Source organism: Leguminivora glycinivorella, chromosome 17 (assembly GCF_023078275.1).
Source record: "Leguminivora glycinivorella isolate SPB_JAAS2020 chromosome 17, LegGlyc_1.1, whole genome shotgun sequence".
In the NCBI taxonomy this organism is placed as follows: domain Eukaryota; kingdom Metazoa; phylum Arthropoda; class Insecta; order Lepidoptera; family Tortricidae; genus Leguminivora; species Leguminivora glycinivorella.
In genome coordinates, this window is record NC_062987.1 from 7239167 (window position 1) to 7262010 (window position 22844).

The following is a 22844-nucleotide window of genomic DNA, read 5'->3' on the forward strand; positions in this document are numbered from 1 at the left end:
AGGTACGGATCCATAGTATCAAAACAAGATAAACATGTTAACCAATTGTTAGAACATAATCGGCAGCATGATGGCGTTTTTGTCTTACGTTCTTAAAACAATATCGTCTTGCTGAAACATCTTTATAGTTTTTAGACTGTCGTAGGTCGTAGGTATTTAGTAGTGACGGGCGTTAACGTCACTTGTCACTTTTTTAATGCCCTCTGAACGAAAGGTAAATAGTTTGCTTTGACTTTATTTTGTTTGCAAAGGCACTCTTGAATGATAAGTGATATTGTTGATAATTAATGCGTCACTTTTATAAGAGATAATGGCTTGTGTCATTCACGAACTACAAACATTTATGTGAAGTAAGCATGTTTACTTGGTTAGCCGTATCCAGTCAGTAAAACAATGACTGTGACGAAAATTGCTATTAACTTTCGAAATGCATTGCCGAGTTCGTACCGTTGCAAAAGAAATTTTATGTTATACGTTACACATTTTATGTTATACCTTATAGTCGTAAAAGCGTACAGAAATATGTTGCCAAATGAGACGAATTTGCAATCATGAAGTCGATTGTATTAGTTATTTGTAATACATACTATTATAGCCACCTTGAACGCATCGTATGCTGTGGTAACTGGTAATCCTTATGATTTTACATTCTCAATTATTGTTTTTACATTTATATAACTCTATTCCTCGACGTAGCATATATTATTTTTAAGAGGGATATGTTAGTGGAATATTTTTTATGTGCAATATGTTTTTAATTGTGTGTGATGCGTTTTGGATAAAATAAAGTGGCGAGTACGTCTTGAAAAACTTGGAAAACGTACCCCTCTAACGAAGTAATATTAGGTCAAACTGCGCCAAACTATCAATGGCTGAAACAGATGATCGAACACAGCGAAAGTCCAATAGTTGGTAAGATTAGTAGTTAGGGCCTAGAAAAAATAACAATCATACATCGATAAGCGCCAAATGATATGACAGATGTTACGGAAAGTCGCGCGCATATTTATTCCATTTCCGCACCGGTTCGTTTCGCATTTTCTTGTCATCTTAGATTGACTGATTGATTTGCCCATCATGACTTTGTCCTGATGAATTGATAATCTTGATCAGAGCCGGAAAGAATGAGCTGCTGATGATTTTTCCAGTCACCATCAAATACTCTCTCTTAATAGATTCTTATTTACCAAGACGTTACAGTGCGTGTTCCGATATTTGTGAGAGCTTAGGCAGCTCCGATACATCGGATGGCGTCCGTCCATGATCATTTCACTCACTCAGGGACGGACACCATCAGATGTATCGAAGCTGCTTCAGAGGTTTTTGCAATTAATTATGACGATGTGTAATAATGTGTATTTTGCAGAGCCTGGGAGTGGTGCTGTATGTGTTGGTGTGCGGCGCGCTACCATTCGACGGGTCCACGCTTCAGTCGCTGCGGGACCGGGTGCTGTCCGGCCGGTTTAGGATACCTTATTTTATGAGTCAAGGTAAGTTATTTTTCCCACTTATTTATTTATCGTATGGCATATATCGTTTCTCTACTTTTAAATGTTTAAAAAGTCAGACTGCAGATACTCGATTGCAGTCGTCGACAAGGTCTTAAGATCTGCCAATTCTCCGCTAAATTTGGTGATGGGGCACTCAAAGACAATGTGGTGTATTGTCTGATCCGGGTCGCCATATTGGCATTCCGATGACTCGCGCCACCCCCATTTACACCACAGCGACGCGCAGTTACCGACGCCTGTCCTAATCCGATTTAACCGACACCAAAGTCGTCGAGGTTCCTCAAATCCCACTGGCCGGATCCCAGCTTGTAGCTCAAAAAGGTCTGTAGGCATAGACCTCGAGTCCCATTCTGCTGTCCACGCCTGTAATGTGTTAGTTTGTGGGTCGAGCAAATGGAATTTTCTCAAACATGCAATGAAATATTGTCTTTACGTTCCTTAAAATGGGCTGGGAAGTATCGCTTTTTGGGCGCAACAACTCGAGAGGACTGTAAAGGGATTTCATATTATTTTTTAGGCCTAGGCCTGCAAAGTAACTTTTATTTATAAAATATTGTCCTTTAGAGCATTTTTTTAAAATTTCATTGTATGTTTGAGAAAAGCACTATACATGCCTCGGCGTGAAAACGGATTCCCGGCCTCGTATCCCTATCCGGCCTCGCTCGCACGCTAGCTCGGCCGTATATACCCACTTGGCCGGAAATCCTCATTTTCCCGGCCTCTGATGTAATGTACTATTTAATGCTGGGGGTTTGCGAGATTTAAGCCTGAGGGTCTTGAGCGCGTTGAGGTCCTCGTGAATAGGCAAGCATGTGTTCGTGCGGATCTTCGAGATTTCTCGATCGAGGCACTTTTCGCGTCGGATGCTTGGCGGTAGGATATGGCTGAGTGCCGGCAGCCAGTGCGTGGGCGTTGGTTTAAGGCAGCCGCTAATAAGCCGCATCGTGTGCTTCAGCTGGGTATCGACTGTGGAGGTGTGGGTGCTATTTAACCACGCTGGTGAGCAGTATTCGGCTGAGGAGTATACAAGGGCAAGCGCTGTCGTTCGGAGCGTAGCTGCATTAGCGCCCCAGGTGGTCCCAGTTAGCTTTTGAACGATGCTGTTACGGGTCTTCAGTTTTGCGGCTAGGTTATTTAAATGCTCCTTAAAGTTGAGACCTCTATCCAAGGTGACTCCAAGATATTTAGGAAAGAAGTTGTGGCGGAGAGATTTGCCTCTAAATTTTACTCTTACCCACTTATTATTCTGAAGCAGGGGTATTTTTATGTCTAAGGGCTATATTGCTGAACGCACCCACAGGCCGGACCGTAGATTGGAACGCTTAGCAGGCCGGGGTTTGGAGAGCCCGTTGTAGTTACTGTCAATCAGGTTAGACTGTTCGGCAGGAAAAGAGAAGTGGAATGTATGGAGCCCTATATCAATCAATAAAAAAATACAAAACAACCCAATTACTTTAGATAGGTACGTGTCCAAATAGGAGAATTCCTTACGGGGTTGAGCTGCCATATTGATTTTATTTAGAATCCTGCCTAAGTAGTGCGTTAGTAAAAGATTTCGCAAAGGTCAGCCCGATGGTCACGTCTTCATCAAGTTTGCCCATTTTCTTTCTAATTAGGGAGATTTCGTCGGCAAACTTTGGATGGTTCTCTCGGGTAATGACTTTTCCGAATAATGCCACTTAGCGAAAATATGGGCTCCATTACCTAGGTACTTATTGCGAAACGAAAATCTATGTTCATAATGTTTCTTTTAGTATTTATTTTTTATTAAAATATATATAATATTTAACTTTGATGATAGAAAATGGTGGATACCTTGATAGAAAAAAAAAGTTTCGAATGACATTTTCTTAAATGGATGACCCATTTAAGAAAATGTCAGTCTTGGCTTATGCACCCAAAACTTACGTAATTAAATTTATTATTTGATAAGTAGCCTGTTTCAATGAAACTACGAAACTTTCAACTATATGACGCAACGAAGTTACGGAATTCCACTTTATCGTTATATCGTGAAAACTAAATAAATATAAGAAGACAAATCCCATTAGAAGACAAATCCCATTAAAACCTAAAGCCATAGTTTTCATTTTTATCCGATGCCATGGTCAACAAGCTTTGAGCTTCTCAAAACAATTTTCCCCCTGTATTTATTAGTAATTTATAGTTTAGGGACATTTACAGTAACCTATTTCATAAGTTTTGGAATTACTATCAAGTCACGAACGATGTTCTGAAAATCTTGGACACAACGCTGTAACTTGCTTGTCTCTGCTAATATATCGTCACTTGTTCCGCACCAAAATGGTACAAAAGGAGGGTTCCTTTATGCTGGGTATTTATGATGCGATGCGACCCTGTCTGTCACATTACTCATACATGCGCGTACTAAATATCTCAAGATTCTCAAGAAGTACTTATGCTATATCGGTTTGAAATTTAGAATAGTATTTTTTTTGTATACGGCTCTGTAGTGGTACCTGTGAAGACGGCATTTAAATAGACTACTCGGTCTACAATCTAATGCTACTAAGTATACATATGTGAAGATTTAGCTTTGAATGAATTGTGTTCAGTTCTTTAAATTCAGAGTAAGAAAATAACAAGATCCAGATTGAACTCTAACGGAATTTTCTAGAAACCAAAGAAGATAGTATTATAATAAGGTATATAATAAATAACTTTCAGATTATTCAGATCTTTCAGATTTTAAAGAAAGTCAGTACTTTTAGAGACGTCAAAAACCATTATGGCGTAGGTATATTTATTAAATGGAGTAATGGTGTTAGTGGTAATGCGAAAAGATTAACCGTAATTAGTTGTTCTTAATGAATCGCACGCAATGTGGCTAGTGTTCATTTAAGCACTTATATGATAAAAAAATAATGAAATCGATAAGCATAGAGGTGTTTGCGTCAGAGCCGCTGCTCAATCATGCATCCCGTGGCCGGCCCGGCCCTGGCCGTGTTGCTATTGGTAACTGAATCCTGACGTGTTGAATCCATGTGAACTACAATTATAGTGTATATTGATTAGTATTAAGACTAATAAGTATTTAATGAAACCACGGTTATACTCACATTATTATATCGCTACTGCTGCGACATTTTTCGGGCTAATTTTGGAGGCCCCTGTTCAGGCATATAGGATAGGAGTTCACGCGGCGGCTAAACTCCGAGCACGCGTGGTTTCATTAAATATTTGAATACCTATGTCTCGCAAAAGTTTAACATCTATAAGTCTAATAAATATTGGGAATAAGAGCAAACTCTGCTAATGGTTCCTTGGACTCTTCTACTGGTTTGTTTTAGTAAATGATTGTAATTACACTTCTGAATTTCTGTTTAGTACTTCATTGCTGGTGAGTTTACTACTTTTTTGACCCTTAAAAACAAGGGAACGCTCACATATTTTTCCTCTGAGGCGAATCCCCATCATGCTGTGACAATAACGGGCCTCCGGCCTCTGTTCTCGCGCACAAAACGCGGAACACAAAAACTGTAGGTACATTTGCTGTACGTGTACATTCATTGTGTATAATTATTTTCTTTCAAGGGTTATCTTACTTATTAGGTCACACATTATCGATAGCAAGTAAAAAAAAACTGAGATACGTAATACGAGCAGTCGCTGTGTTGACGCAAATTAAGATAAGTAAGTCTTCTGGACTGGATGCGGATGGCAATGGACCGACAAGCGTGGAGGAATGGAGAGGAGGCCTATGTCCGAAGACGGGCACTTTAGAGGCTGCTATAGATAGATAGATAGAAGTCTTCTTCCGAATTATCGTAAGCACCTACCTAGTCTACCTACGTACCTTATCGATGACGGGGGTGCCAGAAATAGTCCGGGCGAGGAGTCCCGAGTGTCGATACTCCCGGTCCCGCTTGACGCGCGAAACTTTAATGACTTTATATAAACATGCCTTATCCTAAAATAAAAGCTAGCTATCAACAGGAAAATAAATTCGCACTTCATTGCGGCATTTATCTTCATTCACTAAGAATGTTTTTGAAATAAATATCTAGTAGTGCTCTCCTATTGAAAATACTGGCAATTTTTTTGAAATATCTAGTAGTGCTCTCCTATTGACAATACTGGCAATTTTATTGGCTGTATTTTAGAATTTAATCTTTTTAATTCCTTCGACACAATTTGTTGTGTTACTTTTAAGGTGTTTAACATTACCGCAGAAGTTGCTTAAATACCTAAATGTAGCGTATTTTGTTCAGAATATAGGCCATAGGTACCTACTACAATCATCGGCATAAATAAGTGATGGGCAAAAGTAGCTACTACCCAATTTCGTACTTAACAGTCCGACATTCCCATGTTCACTAAAGGGTTTAATCTGGAATGCCTTTTACAAGCACGAAATGTTTCTAACGAAGGATTACCACCGCTTATGTTTCTAGGACGCTTACGGATTGAGGTCGCTTGAAGGAGAGAGGAGGCTCTCAAAGGCGCACAGACTCGCTTGCCCCTGAACTCTTTAACGTTACTTTTATATAATGTATTGTTTATATAATGTATTGACCGCCAAGGACACAATAACGTTGCCGCTACTGAGCACCCCTATTTATGAATAATTCAAGACGGCTAATGTTGGGTTCGTGCTTGGAAAATTTAGTCTTTACAAGTTCCGATAATTTTCGCGCCCTAAGGACGAATCGGATATTTCTTCTCCAAAGTGGATAATGCTCACCCAGATGCCCTAAAACTTTGTCGGGAATTCTAAACTGAGCTATAAAACCTGTGTTATGTGTTGAGTGGTTTTAGTTTAACTCGCTACTCGAAAATCGTTGGTCTGTGTAGAGTGCTTTATCGCATAACTATTTGCAACTGGCGTATAACATGCAAGCTTTGAAGTTATATTCATCATATTGGAAATACAAAGTAATTTTATTTAAACCTAGACCTACTCGTAATTAAACAAAATAGCTTGACAGCATTTGTTTAATTAATCTTCGTTTTTTGTGGATTTAGCTATGTTTACGTTAATTAATACTGTTTAAAAATCGGTGGAAAAAATAAAGTAATTCTGTTTTCCCCTCACTAGCTCGGAAACACGTGTTTTGTCCTTTAATACCAGCGGGTAAAAACGCATTTTATCCACTAGTGGGTAAAGTAATTTCACCTTGAATAAAGTCAAATTAACTGCTTTAAAATTGATAAAACTAGGTGAATCTAGTAATAAAGATGATTTACCACCTGTGGAACTACTGGAAGCAGTGAAAAACGCATTTTTTGCATTGTAGTTTCCTCGCTATAGTGAGGGGAAAAGTTTTGTGTTACACTCGGGGTGCAAATGTATTTTACTTCTCGTGTGTTAAAAAACTCGTAAGTTCAGGATTCTATTCTCGAACCACTCGCTTCGCTCGTGGTTCAACTATAGAATCCTTTCACTTGCTCGTTTTTCAATTCCACACTCGGCGTTAAAATACAACTTTGCCCCCTTGTATAACAAATAACTATTATTTCTGGAGTAACTAATTAGTCTTGGGAATCGGCACGTTTTTTGCGTGCGTCACAAAGTTTTAAATAAACAATATCCACCTAAGGAATTTCGATTAGACCTAAATGGCGACGAGTCGTAAATTCCATGTTAAAAATACATTTCAGTATATATGTTTTATTTTAGTGTTTTCGCGTGGTCCGCAGGCCCGCAACACGCACGCAACCCGTAGACAAAATGTCTCACTTACTTACATGTTAATATAGAAATCTTTGCGTGCCGCCCGGTTAACGCCTGAAAGTACATTCTCATGTGCGTATAATTAACTGTTTCTGCACATGCTCATATATGTTAACAATTTCCTTTCGTTGTGCGAAACAGGCGTACAACGTCCATTACGTAAGAGATTAGTAGGTTTAATTTGTAGGTAAGCAAACATGCGTAACCAATACGTATCAAGTTTCCGTCTCTGGTTTTACAATAACTTGCTTCATTGTTTCTTTGCACGTATTTCCATTTGCGTTAGCTTAGCACCGTAAAACCCATAAAGAGAGTCACGTCGCGTCGCGAAAGTCTTAGAGAGCACGCCTAAAAAATAAAACCTAAAAGCAGATACCTGAAACGAGCCAAGTTATCTAAACAGGCACGGGCGTATTGAGCACGGAATGTCGTCACACCGGAGGACATCATGAAAAATGTATTTTCTTTCAGAGTTGATCGCTCGGGAGGCGTTGACGTCACGCATTCTCGCCTCGTGAATTTTCAAACCGTCGAGCGTTTCGAATGTTTGCGAATGTCGTTAACGAGGGCATGCTTCGTGACAGCTGATGTACAATGTGATGAAAATTTGTTACCTATATATTCAATTTAAATCTCTCTAAATAAAGCCTCCAATTAAAACCTCACTATCGGTATAAAAGCTATTTGAAATGTCTTCTTTATTTTCTATTCAGATTTACTTATACACAGATGCTTTGTTACATTTTCCCTATTAACTTTGTAAAAAGGTTCTTCGAAGGTCTTTCTGAAGGATTGTAAGACTGTTATTAATATTCGAGGAACACGAGGTTCTTATTTGGAGAGGAAGTCATCATAGCACATATTTAGGGGCGTACCTAATGACAGCGAAGTACCTGAAGCCCATTATTTGCAATGAGTCATCAATATTTGTTTGAAATTCGCAACTTCACTGAACATTTACGCGTGTATTTATTTAGGCACAAAGGTGAACCACCATCTGTATAAGTAGAGGATAAATTTCGAGACGTGGACGGTAATTTAAATTTTTGTACATATTAAACCGGCCATCTGGTTGACTTTGTGAGGCGAATTCAATTTTGAGTCTTGATTAAATCCGTTGGTTTTGCTGTCGTGTCAGTTTAAATTCAAATTTTAGGGAATTTGAATTTCACCGTAGACACTGTTTCGTAGACAGTAGTAGACGCTACGCTAGCTAAGAGAATATCTATAAATACATAGTCGACGAGCACTTTTTGTAGTACGCTTTCCTATAAAGTGCATAGATAGCGACTGTGCAAATAAATGCTTTTGAAGATATAAGCCTCACCTGTATGTCGTGATATTTAGACTGCCAAAATAAACATGTTTATTCTCTATTTAACAACCTTTATTAGCGCGTAGTACGGTAGTACCAAGCGCGGATCCAGCTTCGTGCCCAGGGGGGGTCATGTGGTAAAGGTCCGGGGCCCCAGGGGGGGGGGTCACGTGGTCTATTTGTATGGCCAACTTAGGCTCCAGGGGGGGGTCATGACCCCCATGACCCCCCCCTGGATCCGCACATGCGTAGTACCTAACATAGTCTAGCTTGCACACATACGAGTTTTTCATTATACTTTTAAAACATGACTGTAATAAAGGTCTTACGTAAATAGCTTAACCGATACGTATCGGTAGGCCGCCACCAATTACGCCAGTAATGGTATTATAAGTAGGTAAAGCATACAACAATGTGTCGAACAATAAGTGCCTTACGTCAAACAAGAAAGTAGCTACACGTTAATCTTAGTAGCCTTTAGCCTTACTAGTGCATAGGTTGATTTAAAAATAGAGTAAATAAATGAAAAAAGATTTTAATACAATAATTTGATTTGTTCCATAAATCGATAGATGGCAGCACCATCTCTCTCGCTATATCCTAATCCTGCAAAAGGATTCATATAGGAGGTGCAAGTACAAATTGCTCGCCCTTAGAGTTGGTCAAAGGCGCCTAGCCTTCAGAGATAACGTACACTGGAGCGACGGGTACATCATCGGTCGGTCGGGGTGGTGTAGCGGTTTATCACGGCAGCCGCGTTAGCTGGAGACTCGGGTTCGATTCCCGATACCTATAATGTTTCGTCTTTAGCTCTCCCTTCTAGAGGCTTTCTAACAATGTTCAATTCACAGACACATTGTCTTCTAAATTACCTAGCGTTTTTTGCTGGCGTACTTCATTTTGTTTACGTCTGATAAGTGACTTTGGCTTTCTAAAGTCAAGAAACCATAATGAACATGTATTAACGAGTTCATCGTCAAAGGACACGTGACATCAACGTCAGTGGTTGTACCGAGTTTGGCACAAAATGAAGATATACCATCATTAGCATGTCTGTAATGCGTCAGTTCTCGTGTATAGCATGTTTAACATGCATGTACTAGTGAGTAAACAATGCCGTGGAATCTTTTTTATTACCAGTCTAGCGATTTACCATATTGTCTCGCCTAATGGCAAAAAGTGACGATGAAGGTAAAGTCTGCAAAGACATAGCGTCTGTTAGTAATAGCCTTCGATTGTTTTTCTAATCGAATACCTACATCCGATTGCAGCGAATTCCATTCCTTAGCAATTAATCTCCCAAGGATCAGCATGCCGACGTCCAGGCGCCTTGCCCATCCGATCCGACTTTCTATACTTACTATTAAATAACACCCGCACATTTTTTCCGCTATTGCGTCAATGGTCAAGCACAGCACGCGATATTTGCGTCCAAACGATTATTAATAGCATCGACTGGCGAATTCCACTACTCATCGACTTTATTTTAGAAGTAAAGGAAGGTAAATAAAATAGTACGAAATTATTCCCGGTTGATTCCCGGCTTGTTTTGTTTTCGTTAAGTGCAGGATTTAGACGCGATCTAAATCTAGAGTGCGAAAACTGTTTGGCGAATATTTTAATCGAATTCGTCACTGCCGATCCAATCTATGTTTTGTTAAGGCTAAGTAAAGAGCGAGTGCGATTAAATTATTTACATTAGATTATTTTTGTGGCGGTTTATTTATTTCTCAGCGAACGTCATTCACTGAGAGCAGATGAAAGCAATTAATTTCCGATTGGATGACGCATGATCGGAATGAATGGACATAACACTAACGTATTAAAAGTAGACGGGTTTTAATTAAGGCTGCTTTCAAAAAAAACGTCAAAAGAATGTAAAATTGATAGTTTTAGTCGGTGAAATACTACACTTTCCGTTATCCAATAGATTTATTTAATTCAAGTTCCAGTTAGAGCATCTTATTATCTTGATTTTTATAAGACTGGATTTTTGAAAACTAACTCACTAAATTAATTATGAATTTTTCTCTAATGCACGTTTAGAAAAACGCACGTATAGAGCTGAATCAGTCGATCTTATTTGTAAAATTTGGACAATTTTGAATATTAAAACGGGTAAATTTATAATTCGTATATCCTGTACCACAATCATTTCAGACTAGATTTTTATTTTAAGTTTTTGAAAAAGAGTAAACTAGCCTAAGGCGAATTCAATTTTTTCAGAAATTACCTAAAATTAAGTGACAATTTCTTTGTAAATCTACATCACATCGAAGTAAGTTTTGTACTAAATTAATCTGCAACGTTTACTTAAATTGCTGTTATGCCTTAGTGATTATAAATTGCTATTATTGATTTTTGCCAATTTTTTGAAAACGAGCCTTCACCGGTACAATTATTACCACTTTTGGACATTTTCTCATATTTTGTTAGATCAAGTAGAAAAAGTCCTATAATGTGATATATATTTATAAACTACTCGCAAAGCCCTTTAATTTGATACCACACATGGTATGATCAAGCGCTCGGTTGCGATTTCACTATTTTTAACACGAAAGCCCTCTTAAAGCGGAATGCATCTTCAAATCGCCCGACATAGTTTAAACTGAGTAGGTAGTCAATTAAGATTACAATAATTGGTTTAAGAAACATATTAAAAAATACTTAACAATATTGGTACAAAATTGAGCATCAACGTGTTAAGTGCATTTGCAATAGGTACTTACTAAGTTGAAATACTAAATAAAGACAATGTGGTAATAAGTAATACCTGCGCAAGTGTCACGCCTAGGTTCTTAACTTCTTACAGGCGTCGTGCGTCACTCGCAGATCGAATGCGTACTTTTTGTGCTGCCGTCAAACCTCACCTTGCGCGGTAATAATTCCATTATCAAGTTCATTCAGTTAGCATTAGGAACTAAATATAGTTCGAGTGCGTGTTAAGAACTTTTACTACACTCTTCCTTACCAACTTATGTATCTGTAACTTGTATTCCGCTTTAGAATGAGTCTACTATGGAGTAGTTTTGGTACTTATCAGGGTCAAATTCCCCCCTAATTTCGGGCTCGCGTTGTGCATTTTTATCCTGTATATTTAGCCCATTTAACTAGACCCCCTCCATTAAATTTTGTGTATCTACTTGCTTAGCCTACTTATGATCTTTCGTCTAACGGCTGCCTAAATAAATAATATAAGTAGCTTAATTGGATGTAAGTAGAATATAAACCGTTAAGTTTTTTAACCCCCGACGCAAAAACGACGGGGTGACGTGTTGAATAAGTTTGACGTGTCTGTCTGTCTGTGTGTGTGTCTGTCTGTGGCATCGCAGCTCCCGAACGGATGAACCGATTTAGATTTAGTTCTTTTTGTTTGAAAGCTGAGTTAGTCGGGAGTGTCCTTAGCCATGTTTCATGAAAATCCGTCTACTATGTCGCGGTCGGGTCGGGGGTTGTTTCAAAATTTTAATTTTGTTGTCACGTTTAAAATGAATTGAAAGTATATGATTGAAAGTCGTGCGTCAGCTATTGATTAAATAGGTAGGTAAATACCGGATTTATTCAGATACACAATTCTCATGATGGTTATAAATATAACACTTTAAATTCTCGCGCTTTGTACAAAAATAAATAGATGCCTACCCTATACCTAGTTAAGGAACCCACCACTACGATACTGAACCCTAACAATCTGCAACATTGTATGAAATTACGTAAAGTTCTAGTTAATTTTTGCTAAAAAAGACTTACTTCAAAAGATTTACAAGAGAAAAAGAGATTTATTCCTTCGGAGTTCAAAACGAACTAATTAAGAACTACGCCGATAATTGGGAAGCCTATATTGTTGAACCACTTATCTTAATTTTAACATCTTTGTAGTCTACACGTTGCACACTCACGCTTCCCATCGAATTAGGACCGTCTGTTCCAGTGTCATGAACATCGCATGACGTCAATGTATAGCGGCCCCTGACCTTTCCATGCTTTCTATCACCTTGACTGCTACACCAATTGCTTACCGAGCGTTGGTTTCTATCGAACTACTGTTAAGAAATCTTCATATATTGTTATCAACAAATGGAGACCAACTTTAATCTGGTTTCTCCTGAAGTTATGCATTTTGTAAGCAATAAGAATTCCAAACTGCCGTGTTACCTCGCAACCACCATGACGTAAAACTAGTACTACTTTTAGAACCTCCTAATCATATGTACAGTAGAGTTTCAGCTCATTATTTATTAGGAACCCCTTCTATTTCCACCGAGCTATATGGCGGGTAGCGATGCGGGATAACGAATGTAACTCCTAATATCACGGATGACTTGTTCATTGGGTCTAGGAGTTATACTGAGTACTTAGTTACGAAACTTAGATTGAAAGTAGATGTTAACTCAATATTTGTGATTAAGTTTCCGAGGTGACCTACATGACGTACAGAAGTAGATAATATAGCGAAGTATAATTAAAGTATTTTAACATCCATAGATAAATATTATTTTCATCTAATTAAATGTGAATGAACTGTGTAGGACGTCCGAAAGGCGGATTTTAAAGGACTTATTAAAGACATTGAATAAATGGCCATAATTAAAGCGACGTAGATATTTTAGTTCACATATTTTTAAAAGAATGAATTAAAAGGTACGCTCAAAGGTACTTGTGAAGAGGTGAGGTTACTAGACTAGATACCTTTTACGAATTACTTAAGTTAAGCATACCTATTCAAATTCATTTTAATTTTAGAGAATAATAGTAAATCCTAAAGTATTTGCGAATGGTAAATGTACTTACATCAAGAACCCAATGTAAAGCTTCTTATTCTATTTATAAATTATAATGAAATCCTACGCACGGGGAACAAGTTGATTTTCATTAAATTGGAATAAGTCTGCCGATAGAATAAAGCAATTTTGTAAAGTATTTTTCACCACACCAACTGGTAAAGGCTTTCTTTGCTATTCGAAAACAGATAGCAAAATTGCACCCACAAGGGGGCAAAGTAATTTGATACAAATTTTAACTCGATGTCTTAATCTGGCTGCTAGATTTTACCTATAAATGATGATTTTGAATCATAAATATTGAATAAATTGATGGATTTGATTTAGTTTGATGTTTTATAGTCAGTATTTTATTCGTGTTGATGTGGTGAAAAAATTCGTGTTTCACTCGGTGGCAAAGTTTGTTTAACCTTCGTGCCTTGATACCCTCGCAAGTCTCGCAACGCTCAAGATTCCACTTTTTGAACCACTCGCTACGCTCGCGGTTCAATATTGGAATCTTTCGCTTGCTCAGGTATCAATATTGGCACGTGCGGTTAAACAACTACTTTGCCCCCTTGTAAACAAATAACTATTATTTAAAGTACTAACGACCCTAATGTAACTTACAAGTTACATAAGTAAGAAATAAATGCGCAGTAAGTGAGGTTGAATGCTCGTTCGCAGCAGATTGCCGACATTTGATTAACCTTTTTTATTTTCTTTCCAGACTGCGAATCGTTAATCCGCAAGATGCTAGTCCTTGAGCCAACGAAGCGGTATACGATCGAGCAGATCAAGAAGCACCGGTGGATGGCAGCGGAGCCCTACACCGCGCCCGCGGCGGCGCCGGATCCGGCGCGGAGCCCTGCCCACGTACCCTCGGACCCTAACGAGCAGGTGCTCAGGCTTATGCAGAGCTTGGGGATCGACCCTGTTAAGACCAAAGAGGTAAGCTTAAATAGACCTAACATATTTATCTTAGGAGCAAAGTCACGCTCAAGAGCGCTGGTGAATAGCGTCGGTGCTCTTTTACAGGGTCCAACTTGCCACGTATAATAACAAGCGATTAACTGATTATGTATAGCTTCGAGATCGACCCTGTTAAGACCAAAAAGGCAGACTTAACGATCAAAACTCGTCTGATTAAAACGACGACCGAATACATACCGACCGTTACAAATTTAAAGTTACTTACTTATGTCAAATACACTGATACACATCTGTAATTCTGTACCTAATTCAATTTAGTAGGTAGGTATCAACTTGTTTACGCTTCGCAATGCATTCAATCGATTGTCTATATGAAATACTGTTATTGCTGCTTTATTGACTTTACGTATACGTAATACAGGTGGAAGTCTATGTATTCCAAGTTGACCTAGTCTCAAGTTTTTAAAAACACTCGTAGTGTCAGGTTCTCTGACTGTTACGATTGTTCCTTTCTAATAATGATTTCTAGGTGACACGGTATTTGCGCGACATGAACCCTAGCGAGGTCAGTGACGTTTACGGCGGCGGCTTAGTGCCAACTGCAGATGACGTTCGGAGCTCAACTTAACCTCTTGTTTTTCCGAACAAAGAGACGGAGAAATCACTCTCGTAGGTCTATAGGTTTTTGAAACTTGTAAAGAAGAAATGTTTATTTGTTATTATTGTTCGTCTTAGGGCACCCCGGAAGTACATAAAGGTCTCCACAATATCTCTCCACGCCTTTATGTCTTGGCTTCGTGACAAATGTATGAAATCGCATTAAACACGTATATAAAACAAATTATAAACAGGGAACTTCTAATGCACCTTCCAACTGACAGTGTTTAACGCTGTTAAATGTTTAACGATCGTTGCCAACTCGAATTTTGATGTTTACCTATTTTCATTTTTACATTACGAAGTTTCACTTCTTCTGCGCGGAGACTCCACGCACTATTTTTTAACCCCCGACGCAAAAACGACGGGGTGTTATAAGTTTGACGTGTCTGTCTGTCTGTCTGTGGCATCATAGCTCCCGAACGGATGAACGGATGTTTTTTTTTGTTTGAAAGCTGAATTAGTCAGGAGTGTTCTTAGCCATGTTTCATGAAAATTGGTCCACTATGTCGGGGATTTTTTCTAAATTTTAATTTTTGTGGTTAGATTTTTGATTGTGAACAATAATTTTCCAGAGCCTTCGCTCGAACAGTTACGACCACCACGCAGCGATCTACCTTCTTCTGTTGGAGCGGCTGCGAGCGAGAGCCGCCGGTGGCTCGGTCAGCCAGGACCGGAGGCCGTCGCGGCGGCCGTCCTCCGTGGCGGACCAAGCGCTGGTCAGGGAGTTGCATGACGCTAGGAGGGAGCAGCAGAATAGGTAACGACCTACTCCCTTATTTAGAAACGTTCACTAAAGTTATCAAGCCCATAAAGTTCCTTTGTCCCTTTCTATCACACCAATACAAACGGGACAAACGAACTTTATCGTCGTGATAACTTTAGTGAACGTTTTTGAATAAGGTTTAAATCTTTGTAGCTATACAAATAAGCGCTCGCCAAAGAGCCTTTTACAAATGTGGTGCGAAATGTTTTTCGTGTGTGAAATGTGTTTGTGTGTCGTGCTATTTCAGTCAGTCTCAGTACAAGAAGCATTAACGTTGACCGAACTAACACGACAAATACATATATATGTAGGTTTCCGAGATAATACGATGGCTATTAATATGCACTACATATGTATATTTTTATGAGTCCTGTATACATTATACACCTTATATGACTATAGGTGTGTATGCCACCCTTTTTCTCCAACGTGAAGAAAAAGGACGGTAAGTTGTCTATGGTCATATTTATATGATTTTTTTTTATTTATTATAAACGACACACCAACAGTACATAAACAATTCAAAGAATATAATGTGACAATAGAGGACACCCATAATATTTATGCACCAATAACAGGCGTGCAGCAACATTCAAACAGTTCGAGGCTTTTACACTACTACCTAGCTAAAATATATTACAAACTATAATTAAGTATACCTAATGATTACAATTTAGCAAGTGAGTTACATGCAGTTAAAAAAGAAAAAAAAACTACTAATTTACTTCAAGAATTATAGCCGTTTCTCGAGTATTCGGCATTTTAAACTTTGTATAGAATCACTAAATATATCTATTTCGAAGTATATGATAGTGTAATATCAGCCTTACTGAGTTTTGTTATGTTGTTAAAAAAAAGTTACTTTTTTGAAGGAACAAACTCTGGGGAGCCAGCTTTGTCACTAGAAAGATGGCAAATTTAAGAAATGCAGGCGCAAAGGGTAATGCAGCATAACTTTCGTGACTTTTTCTACTAACGAAGCAGGCTTGCCAGAGTATAGTTGTAATTTATCAATAATTGATCCTACTTTTCCGTGAATTGACATCACACCACACAGAAAACCTACTTATAATTACTCTTCCACTACCCAAATAACCAAATTATGTCACTTAATACTATAGAATATTTAGTTATGACTAGGGATTCTGCGTACATTAACTTAACAATCAGACTACTTATAGAGTACCTACTACCTACTTAATATCATCATTCCTGCATCTAAGTACATACATATTCAAATTTGACCTTATAATAGTCACATAATGATAGCACCAAGTAATCCTCGATATACCTGTCTTTGACAGGAAAGTATAGACTGCAAAGTTGTATGTCATGTAATTATTTTTGTTTTTTTTTTTGTTTAAAGTGCCTGAACTGTCCCCGCTGTGTAAAGGTCCTCCTCTTCCTTTCCACGCCTCACTCCTGTCTTGGTGGCGTCGACCTCCAACCTTCGTACTGAGCTATGAGAGGCAGCATTTTTTGGTTGGGAATTTCGGATGTCTCCCTTATAAGTTCGTGTTTTGAACGACTTGAGGTTAGGATGAACTTCAACTAACATAATTGTAAATAAACGCTTATTTTTAAATTTTAGAATTATTGAAAACATGATGTTAAAGTCGTTAATTTGCTCGCTTACAGAATATTCCACGCTGGCGATCCTCAGTCGCGAGAGTTTAGCAGAGCGCCCCCGGTGATATCCGCCGCATCAGGCGACTCGTCCTCCGAAACCCAACGCCTGCTGTCTCTAGCGGGCGTCAACATGACTGAACAAAGACTGCTCCAACGAAACTCCGACCCCTCGGATACGCACCGGAGCTTTCTAGTCGGCAACCTCGACGTAGGCTCAAGTCGGAGTCATGAAACGGAATCCACGAGGCTTCTTTCCATGAGAAACAATGACGTCTCTCAATCCGCGCAGAGGCTAGGTGCCAAGTTAAACGACGGCGTCCCGACACACCGGCTGCTGGCTTCCACTTACGAACAACAGCAGAACATCTTGAAACAATCCAGTGAGGATTGCCGGAGACTCCTCCAACAATCGACCACGGTCGGATCCGACACCGGCAAGAACACTGCCGACGGCACTAGGCTATTAACGTCTTCTAGTTTTGATTCAAAATGCGCGATAGACGGCGGAAGAAGTTCGTCGGCGACAGACCACAATCTAATAGCAAATTTCTTACAAAATTCTGCGTCCGCAACTAATTTTAGTGTAGAAACTATGAAACTGCCTAGTTCGACGACGTTTACTATGTGTTCCGAAGCAGCAAAACTTATGAATACCTTACAACAATCTCCTTTACCTCTCAAAGGAACCGTGAATTTAAGTACTAGTCCAATACCGACGCAGCTGGCGGAAGCTAAACTTGGCATTTTAGAGCAACCGAAGCCTCTCGAATCGAGCAGGCTCGTCTCACAAGCCCAACAACAAGATCTCAGTCGCTTGCAATCCAGCACTCCGCCGTTTAAAGACTACATGAATCACCATCTCCCAGCCTACTCGTATTTACAAAGTACAGTATTGCCTCCTATATCTAGCTCCGATGGAAACGCCACGACGTCCACGGCAACCAGTGACCTGATTCCAAATACTCTGTACAGGCCGGATAGCAAGTTTTCATTGAATAGGTACACTACAACGCAAACGTACTCTGGTCCAAATCTTCAGAGCAACTCGACAGATGCGACAAAATTTCAACAACAGTATTCATCGTCGACGGATGAGGGCTGTGAAACGGATATGGAAGACGTCGCGAGCGTGCCCAGCGGAGTCCAGAACCGTCTTAGCTCCTACGCTAGTTCGAGCTCGAGCAGCGGCGTCGTAACGTTCTTCAATAATAAAAGCCTCAGCCAAAACCTCAGCTGTGATTCATCCCAAAGCAATTTCTCTACGTTCGAAAGCCTCGACTATCAGCTTTCAGACTGTTCTAGCGAACTAGCAAGTAGTCTTCCCAGTTGTACGTCAAACGAGGATAAGCTCGCGTACGAGAACAGCTCCCTCGTAAATACTAGTCCGATGCACCCCTGCGTATATATTTCTTCTTATAATAGTAAAACTCCGGGTATCGGTTCCATAGCTCGGCATAACCCGTTGAACTATCAATCCGCTAATAAGAATAACACACGGGCGATGACTCGAAGCCCGGTCGACTTCAGAGAAGGACGACGAGCGAGCGACGGGTTGGTCGCACAACAAGTGGCGCAGGCCAACGAGCAGCAAGTCAACACCTTAGCGTTCAACAGCCAACGATTAAATGAGAATTGCAAAGCTAAAGGCGTTCTAGAGCTCCATCTGGTCCAAAAGGAGGCGCAGAAGTTAAAAACGCAGTATCAATCATCTCTTCCGGCGGAGGAAATGACGCAGAGGCAAATACAGCACAATCAATTCGCGGCGTCCTTCAGCCCTCACTACTTAGACACGAAAAATCCGACACCTAAAAGAATCAGTCTCCCCGAAACGTTCAACTACTCTAGCACCTCGCCGCCGATGCCGGCCAGCCCCAAGACGGTCGCCGCGCTGCAGGAGCCCGCCGAGCCGCACGCCGCCGCGCCGCAGGCCAAGCCGCCGCTGCAGCAGCAGCTCATGCAGCACCGCCTCTTCCAGCAGAAGCGGCAGCTGCTGCAGAAGCAGATGGCGCCGCCCAACGTGGCCGCGCACGACATCGGCGCGCTGCACTCGCTGCAGGTCGGCCTCAGCCGGCGCCAGATGCTGCGCCAGCAGAGCTACAAGATCGCCCAGCAGCAGCAGATCCTCCCGCCGCTGCCCCTCACGGAGACCGAGAACCGCGACCTGCTCGCCTTCCAGGCGATAGTCGAGGGGCCGAACCGGTCGCCGAAGCGCAAGGAGGACGAGGACCTCGCGAAGTTCGCGTACCAGGGATCGATGGAGATCAGCATAATGAACAAAGATAGACTGGGGAACGAGACGTGGTCGAACTTGCCGTCGAGCTTGCAGAGCGCGTGTCAGATCTCGGAGCGACGGGAGCCGCGGACGGGCGGGGAGGAAGGCGGGGACGCGGCGCTGTGGCCGGCGCCGCCCGCGCCCGCGCCCGCGCTCGCGCACGCGCAGTGGAGCGGCGGCGCGCTGTTCCAGCCGCAGCCCTGCTTCCAGGTATTCCAACAGATCAACTAGCTAGATCTCCGTAGAGTAGTATTGCACGACTGTCGAGCCGCGGCGACCGTCGCGTCGCCGTCTACGTCTGCACGGTAGCGCTGAACACGTTTTGTAGCATAATAATTATAGTGATGAAATCTAGCGTGATTGTTGCCGGTGTGAAATCGTGGATGCATGATTTGACGTAATCGCGCGGTACTTATGATATTTCTGACGAGTGCATGACAATAATTAGTGCGTACGACTTTGTTGTGTGGCCGTTGCGGCGGTCGCCGGTTGTCGATGATCGATCGACGGCTGAAAAATTAATAGATCGTAGATGTAGTTAAAGTGTCAATATTAAGATAGTTACTTTATGCACTCGATTTAAAAATTATAGTTTTAATATTGAAAGCTGTAAATTTTGTACTCAGATGCACTAAATCTAACTGAAATTTTCATTCCTTCTTGAGACGGAGACGATATTTCATCACATTAACTATTATTCCATTTACTTGCCAAGTATTTATTATAAAAGTTGCATTTCACGTGTATATTTACGAACATCACAATGAGAGAGTCCTTTGTTTATACTATTTATTATTTAATATTCTTCCATGATTATTATTTAGAATAAGTATATATTTATAATATTTATGGAAATTTTAAGTTAAACTTTGTTTCCTCTGTGAAAGTTTGTATATACATTATGTGATTATTTGCAGATAACTATCATAGTTACGTATGTAAGATGTGACAGCTTTACTTAGAGAAAGTTTTATTTAAATAAATGTAATGATTTTCAGAGTTATTGTTTTATTTTGTCACCGTTATTACTTAGCTAGTTTTTTGAGTACCTACATTGCATGCAAGTAAGCATCAGTAGCAAACATAGTTGGTAATTAATTATCATTAGTCATTTGTTTGTGATGCACCACTCATTCAATTTTCAAATTGAATACAAGCCTTTTTTTAAGATTATTAATTTTAAGACTGTTGCCGGCCTAAAAGTGTAAAAATCTGTCAATATAGTTGCCACATGCAAATTGATTTACATAGAGGGCCCCCCCTATTATTTTCTACTTTTTTGCCAGGCTGTATATGTACCGATTCTTTCGAAAGCACGGCATGAATTCAAGAATCAAAATACTTCAAGAGGTAGGTTCAATATTCACGTGATGGTATAAATTTGCAGTCTAACTGGCAGGGCCATAGTCTGCCGCCCACCGCGGGAATGTTACCACTCAGCGAGAGCCCCATACTCGAGCTAACGGAGCAGATGGAGTCAATTTAAATGTTATTTTAAGTTAATTTTATATAGCCTTGTAAGGCCTAAGGCATAGTGCAATAGAATACGTTTTTAAAAGCAAGTCAACCCTTAACCTGCCTCTCCAAAGATGTACTCCGTGGATGTGTTTCATAACCACCAATTAGCTTAGTTTAACCCGTTTTCACCAGTGCTATGCTACGCAGACCAATCAGGTAATATTATTGGTGGATATCAAATAGATCCACGTAGCAGATCTTTGGCCGAAAGGCATCCTTAATATCTACTGCGACGAACTTAACTAAGTTGCAAGAAACAAGTAAATTGTGCTGAAGATTTTACCTACTTAAAACGAGTAACATAAGTACAAGACTCATATATCAGAATATGATATTAAAATAAAGAAATATGTATTCTTTATTTTAATATCATGATATCACTTCAATACACATTTTAAAAAAAAAAAAAATTTTAGGCATCATCAGTATAGTTCTTTATGATAGTATTTAATAGGTGCTAACAAATGGAGGTACGATTCTTATAGTAAAATCCTATATAAATCATCCTTGATAGAACGCACTTTTTGCAATAGTTTGCCAACCGTCCGCATTATGAAAATCTTAAATATTGGAGTTCAATTTTAGCCAGAAAGTATTAATTCGTGAATAGCTATGCTTTTTATACTTAGCGCTTGAATCATACGAGTACCTAATGCCTAATCATGTCTTAGGAAAAAGTCTAGGAGCATAGGTTTTAATATGATAAGTTTACGCAACTAAGCAACTATCATCATTCCGAATTTTGTATAAATTGTAGGTTACCTTAGTAAAAAACGGAATCGAGACGAACCGCGGTTATAATTATATTGGTATAAAATAAGAGACAATCATTTTTTGTTTCACCACATGAACGAAATAAAATTTATTTTCAATGTTATATTAACTATTCTTTATGTAATAGTACATTACATCAGAGGCCGGGGAAATGAGGATTTCCGGCCAAGTGGGTATATACGGTCGAGCGAGCGTGCGAGCGAGGCCGGATAGGGATACGAGGCCGGGAATCCGTTTTCACGCCGAGGCATGTATAGTGCTTTTCTCAAACATACAATGAAATAAATAAAAAATGCTCTAAAGGACAATATTTTATAAAAAAAAGTTACTTTGCAGGCCTAGGCCTGAAAAATAATATGAAATCCCTTTACAGTCCTCTCGAGTTGTTGCGCCCAAAAAGCGATACTTCCCAGCCCATTTCAAGGAACGTAAAGACAATATTTCATTGCATGTTTGAGAAAAATAATATTAAATATGAATAAATGAATAAAAAAGGGCTGTGTAGTATATGTATATATGATAGGTACCTCTTGACGTGTAACCGTATATGACTGAATGTTTTTTTTTTTTTATTATTTTTTTGATAGGTACTCTCGTGGACCGATTTTCAAAATTTTTTTTTTGATCGAACCGGTATAACCCCGAGATGGTCCCATTGGCACCAAGTCAGGGTCTAGGAACCACTAAAAATCAACTGAGCTGATGATGGAAGGTCAACTCCTCAATGGTTAGGAGTTAAAGGATAATTCTTTCACTACTGTACATGTATTCGGACTGATACATATAATAACACTAGGAACCACTAAAAATCAACTGAGCTGATGATGGAAGGTCAACTCCTCAATGGTTAGGAGTTTAAGGATAATTCTTTCACTACTGTACATGTATTCGGACTGATACATATAATATCACTAGGAACCACTAAAAATCAACTGAGCTGATGATGGAAGGTCAACTCCTCAATGGTTAGGAGTTAAAGGATAATTCTTTCACTACTGTACATGTATTCGGACT

At 39.7% G+C, this 22844-nt stretch overlaps 1 protein-coding gene across 3 annotated transcripts in view; it reads left to right on the forward strand.

Moving 5' to 3' along the window:
* LOC125235223 (serine/threonine-protein kinase SIK2) overlaps positions 1–20537 on the forward strand; it is a 70809-nt gene extending 50272 nt beyond the window's left edge. For all 3 annotated transcript variants that reach the window (XM_048141707.1, XM_048141708.1, XM_048141709.1), the window contains 4 exons: positions 1367–1490; positions 14012–14232; positions 15447–15631; positions 17276–20537. In XM_048141707.1, the coding sequence (XP_047997664.1) occupies positions 1367–1490; positions 14012–14232; positions 15447–15631; positions 17276–19769 (3024 nt within the window). In that variant the 3' untranslated portion in view covers positions 19770–20537. The remainder of the gene's footprint in view (positions 1–1366; positions 1491–14011; positions 14233–15446; positions 15632–17275) is intronic.
* The last annotated feature ends 2307 nt before the right edge of the window (positions 20538–22844 follow it).